The sequence below is a fragment of the Lactuca saligna genome, chromosome 2, assembly GCF_052625555.1.
Source record: "Lactuca saligna cultivar CGN05327 chromosome 2, ASM5262555v1, whole genome shotgun sequence".
NCBI classification, from domain to species: Eukaryota; Viridiplantae; Streptophyta; class Magnoliopsida; order Asterales; family Asteraceae; genus Lactuca; species Lactuca saligna.
This window is the reverse complement of record NC_136418.1, coordinates 142,450,776-142,456,775: the sequence shown is the minus strand read 5'-3', so window position 1 is coordinate 142,456,775 and position 6,000 is coordinate 142,450,776. Positions and strand designations below refer to the sequence as shown.

The following is a 6,000-nucleotide window of genomic DNA, read 5'->3' as shown; positions in this document are numbered from 1 at the left end:
CCACTCCTCGATTACACAAGCCTATTAAACACTACCAAACATCCCCCTTTTTCTTCCATTGAAAACCTTTCTTGCCACTCTCCATTGTCATCGGACCTTCTGCACCTCTCCTCTTCACGCTTCCTGCAGAGATCCAAGTAAGTTTCACCCTCAGATTTGAAATAATTTTGCCGTTTTATGTGGATGATGCTTTAATTTCTTCTTATATGTTTATATATGTTCTCGCCATATGCTTGCGATTCATTTCACCTTTCCGGTTTGCAGTTTTTGCTTTGAAACTTTTCAGACATTTTGTTCGCGTTTTAAGTTCTGATTTCCTTGCATACGTTTTGTGTTGAAAATTTGATTTTGTTTGACTTTATTTTCTAGGGTTTTGACTGCGAGATGGTGCCTAAAAACGAAGTCATGGAAGAACCAGTAGCAGATTCTCCGACTTCGGTGCTTGAAGACGAGGTGTGTTATCATATTTTTATACATTTCCCCCTTTTTCGTTTACTCCGTACTTTACTTCGTATATGCTTAAAATCAACTTGTTGTTCTTGCGTGTGGCTTGATTGTTGTCGAACATCATTTTAGCTATAAGATCCTTGAATCCACTGTGATCGTATATGCTTTACGCCCCATATCTACAGATTTTGGTTTTCTAATTTTCTGTGGAGGTTTCTGCCTGGATATTTTGTTAAAAAGTTAAAACTCTTTTACTTTCTTAACTGTTACTCCCGACTTATTTTGAAGGATGTCTGCAAGGATAAATCTGCTGTGAAGATGGAAGATGTACTGTTAGGTGATGCAAAGAATGGGGACTCAACTTTCATTTCAGCTGTAATGGCAGAAGAGGAAGTAAAACTTGAACAACAAAGGAATCAGGAAGAAGAAAGTGTGGCAAAGGAACCTCCTACGTTGAACGACACACAGTTTACTAAACTGGATGAGCTTCTTACTCAGACTCAGCTTTACTCTGAATTTTTACTAGAAAAAATGGACGACATCACTAAAGTATGCTCCCGTGCCCTCTATCATTCTTCGATATTCTTCTCATAATTTGACATTTGCTCACGTTTTCTGAGTTGCAATTGCAGAATGGGGTGGCTGAAGATGTTCAAGAAGTAAAAGGGACGAAGAAGAAAGGCCGTGGTGCTAAAAGAAAATCTGCCTCAAATTACAACACAGTAATGTCTCTTATCTTGTTTTTCTACCTACAGTTTCTCTGTTTTTACCCAAGTCATAACAATATTGCTTCATCTTTTTCAGAGGAAGGCCAAAACAGCTGTAGCAGCCATGCTTACACGGTCTGAAGAAGGTACCCCTTTTGATGACACCAATATCAGTAAAGAAGAGAGAGCTGCAATAGAGCAGGCTGATCTTGTTCCTTTGTTGACTGGTGGAAAATTGAAACCTTATCAAGTCAAAGGAGTCAAATGGATGATCTCACTGTGGCAAAATGGTCTTAATGGTATTCTTGCTGACCAAATGGGACTTGGGAAAACAATACAAACTATTGGTTTTCTTGCACATTTAAAAGGGAATGGCTTAGATGGACCCTACTTGGTTATTGCCCCTTTGTCTACTTTGTCAAATTGGGCAAATGAGATTGCAAGGTATCATTTTTCTTGTTCTACAAAGTTTTTGTTTTTATTGGTTTCTTTCAAGTTTGAGTATTCAGTTTTCAACTCTTATCTTTTCTTGTTTGTGAAGGTTTGTTCCATCTATGAATGCAATTATCTACCATGGAGATAGATCTGCAAGAGAGGAACTAAGGAGAAAACACATGCCAAAATCAATAGGCCCAAAGTTTCCAATTGTGATTACTTCATATGAAGTAGCAATGAATGATGCTAAAAAGCACTTGAGGCATTACAATTGGAAATACCTTGTGGTTGATGAGGTCCTTGTTCTTATCTATTCTGTTATGCCTATCATTGTTTTATTTCCTGCAACTAAATTGTTAAATTTCATAACATACAGGGTCACAGATTGAAAAACTCTCAATGCAAATTATTAAGAGAGTTAAAATGGTTACGTGTTGAAAACAAGCTTTTGTTGACTGGAACACCTCTTCAGAACAATCTTGCAGAACTTTGGTCTTTGCTCAACTTCATTTTGCCTGATATATTCTCATCCCATGCAGAATTTGAGTCGTGGTAACTTTTATTTTATAAAAAAAGTTATAACTTTAACTTACACAACTATATAAATCTTCATTTCTTCTTAATAATATGATGTCAACATAGGTTTGATCTATCTGGAAAGTCAAACACTGAGGAAGGAGAAGAAGGGAGAAAATCAAAAGTACGTAAAAAATAATTTCTATACTTTATTCCATACCCTTATTTCTTATTCCTTTTTTATTTAATATTTGTTTATAATTTCAGGTTGTAGCAAAGTTGCATGCTATTTTGCGCCCTTTTCTGCTGAGAAGAATGAAAGAAGATGTTGAACAAATGCTTCCTCGCAAAAAAGAGATTATTTTGTATGCTACTCTTACTGAGCATCAAAAGAACTTCCAAGATCTTTTGGTCAACAAATCTCTTGAAGCTTATCTGAGAGAGAAAGTCGACACTGGTAATTCAATTGCAAATGTTTATTTATTTATATTAAATTTGAAATAATCAAAATATAATATTAATAATGGTTTTATTTGAAATATAAAATTACAGGTCGTGGCTCGAAAGGACAGCTAAATAATCTGATGATTCAACTCAGGAAAAATTGCAACCATCCTGACCTGTTGGAGGGAGCCTTTGAGGGTTCATGTATGTTTGAATTTATTGAATTAAATAATTACTATATTGATTATTTTTGTTTGGATAGGTTTTTATCCACCTGTAGAACAAATAGTCGGACAATGTGGGAAATTTCAGTTGCTTGAAAAATTGCTACAAAAGCTGTTGGCTCGCAAACACAAGGTATTAAATTAAATTGATGTTTGTTCATTTTGGTGTTGAGAATTGAGATGATGGTGTTATTATTTGTAAATTGTAATTAATGATATGTTTGATTTTTGTAAACAACAGGTTTTAATTTTCTCTCAGTGGACTAAAATATTGGATATAATGCATTACTACTTCAGTGAGAAGGGGATTGAAGTTTGTCGAATTGATGGGAATGTGAAGTTAGATGAGAGAAGACAACAAGTAAGTTTAGTTTTAGTTTTTTAGTTTAGGTAAAATTATTGGTTTTGATGATTGTGTTCTAATTTTTTTATTTAAAAAAAAAAAACTACAGATTCAGGAGTTCAATGATGTGGATAGTGATCTTAGAATATTCCTTCTGAGCACAAGGGCTGGTGGGCTAGGAATTAATCTGACTGCAGCGGATACCTGCATTTTATATGATAGTGACTGGGTACATCCATCATCCAACATATTAATTTTTTTGTTTTTGTTTTAAGTTTTAATTTAATAAACATGATTGGATTGGATTTGGTTCAGAATCCTCAAATGGATCTTCAAGCAATGGACAGATGCCATAGAATTGGGCAAACAAAGCCTGTTCATGTCTACAGGCTTGCAACTGCACAATCTGTTGAGGTATTTATTTAATTTCCTGTATACTAAATTAATTAAATCTGGTTAGTTTATTCAATAATTGATTGATATGATGATGATAATTGTAGGGTCGGATTTTGAAAAGAGCTTTCAGTAAGCTGAGGTTGGAGCATGTGGTGATTGGGAAAGGTCAGTTTCAACAGGAGAAGACAAACACAGAAGTTTTGAAGGTAGGTATATATTAATAAATCATTTTAATTGGATGGATGTTTGTTTATTGATAATGAAAATATGGTATAGGAGGAGGACATGCTGGCGCTTTTGAGAGATGATGATGATCCAGAAGACAAAAGGATACAAACAGATATAAGTGAGGAGGATCTTGAAAGGGTGTTGGATAGGAGTGATCTGCTTGCAAAAGCAGGATCAGATGAGAAGCCCGAGTACATGACAAGTGCACTGCCACTTAAAGGCCCTGGTTGGGAGGTCGTCATTCCCACTGCTACTGGTGGGATGCTTTCCACCGTCAACAACTAACTAACGCAACCATGTTTACCATTTTGCCCTTTTTGGAACAAACACTCACAGTTGCCTCTTTATTTTATTTTTGGGTGTTTGGTTAGGATTTTGTGTGGGTCTAGAAATGGAATTATGACCCTTTTCTTTTAAATGTGAGTACTGGTTAAGTAGGTTCATGTGATGTAATATTGGTAAGACTTAAAGAGAGAATGGGAAGTAGTAGGAAGAAAATGTTAAAACATGTTTTACAACCACAAGGCAATGTTGGGCTTTTCTTAATTTTTTTCTACTACTTTCTTAGATGATTTTCTAGCCCCTTATCCCAACATCTATTTCCTCTCCATATCATGTGTGATGCAAACGAGAGGGTAGTATTGTCTTTTTCACGCCTCCTATTTCCTTTATCTTCTTACTCAGAATACACATAGGGATTTTAATCAAACCATCATTAATATATATATATATATATATATATATATATATATATATATATATATATATATATATATATATATATATATATTTTTTTTTTGTTTGGGATTGAACTTTTGACCTTCTAGTTAATTGTTAGATTAAGAATCTCAAGCTTAGCCAAAGTAAGCTAGCCCCAATTTGTTTTTTCTTGGTTGTTAATCACCTTCACTCTTCCAATGTAAAGTGTTTTAAGTAATTATTTTTTTACCTAGGTGTCAAATGCTCTCTTGTTTTATATAATTTTTTTTAATCATCAATTACAAAACATTATTTTGATAATTTATGTATTATTTATACATTACAAAATGTTATAAAACACTATAAATTGTTTTAGTTTATCTTTTCATAAAATTAGAAGTTATATTATCTAAAATTTATATTACCTATCCTGACTTGTATTCCTATAAGGTTATATTTTTTTTATCTGTAGCAACATATTATATAATTAGAAAATGCAATTAAATTAAAAAAATGTGACTAAGTTTGGTGCATTTGCTTTTGCTGTTAGAAACCAACGGTGCAAAAGAAGCATTTTCAAAGTGTTGAACATTATGCATTCTCATACGAGGGGGTCTTTGTGTGTGTTTTTTTTAAATAATAATAATAATAATAATTATTATTATTATTATTATTATTTGTTATTAAAAGTTAGATTATAGGTATTTGATGGATAAGTAAACAATTTTAATTTATGTATTCTGGGACTCCGTGAAAAAAAAAACATTTATCTTTAAAGTGGATTTTGACAATTTTTGATTATTTGAGTTGGGAATTCTTGAACTCGGTGATAGAGCAAATAAAGTTCGGATGGAAGTGGAGATGATGGATAATGGAATCTCTTTTCTCTAGTAGAACTTCGTTTTAGTTAATGGATCTCATACTAAAGACTTTGAAATTAAGAGGGGTGTTGGGCAAGGAGATCTGTTAGCTCATTTCCTTTTTATAATTGCTATAGATGGTTCATATTTCGATGGAGGCGACTTGTGATCTTCACCATTTCTGAGGTCTTTCTCTCCCTAATAGGCAATAGCAATATTACTAATTCCCATCTTATGTATGCCGGCGATATTACATTCATCGGTGAGTAGTTGGAGGGTATTGTTATTTGCACCCGATTTATAGGTCAAAACCATTTTGACTTTGGGTAAAATAACCCAATTTGATGGGACTTGTGATGATAGTTACATATTTATAATTGTCCATAACTGTCTACAACATCTTTATTTGAACGGTTTTCTTCCCACCACATCCAACAATCATTTTATCAAATGTTAATTAATTTTAACATTTTTACCCCTTACAGTTAAAACATATTTTTAGTTTATTTCCTTTTCTATTTAAAAAATTTAGTTTCAATCCTTATTACTTCGATTTAGCATACATTTATATATATAAGTTTGGTCCATGATTTTTTTTTCTTAACTCGAACAGTCCTTATTACAACTTTTTGTTGTGCGCTTGGTCCTTTTATGACCTAAAAAACTATTATGCCATCATTAACCATTTTAATTAATTTATT

General features: G+C 33.1%; 1 protein-coding gene across 1 annotated transcript; it reads left to right on the top strand.

Moving 5' to 3' along the window:
• On the top strand, nt 1–4,286 carry CHR1 (chromatin remodeling 1). The gene is made up of 16 exons (XM_078980540.1): nt 1–137; nt 370–453; nt 736–996; nt 1,080–1,169; nt 1,252–1,598; nt 1,696–1,885; nt 1,966–2,141; nt 2,232–2,289; nt 2,373–2,562; nt 2,658–2,753; nt 2,812–2,906; nt 3,015–3,134; nt 3,226–3,345; nt 3,432–3,530; nt 3,617–3,718; nt 3,789–4,286. Exons 2-16 carry the CDS (start codon nt 385–387, stop codon nt 4,023–4,025), a joined length of 2,250 nt encoding a protein of 749 aa, XP_078836666.1. The 5' UTR covers nt 1–137; nt 370–384; the 3' UTR covers nt 4,026–4,286.
• Nucleotides 4,287–6,000: the final 1,714 nt, after the last annotated feature.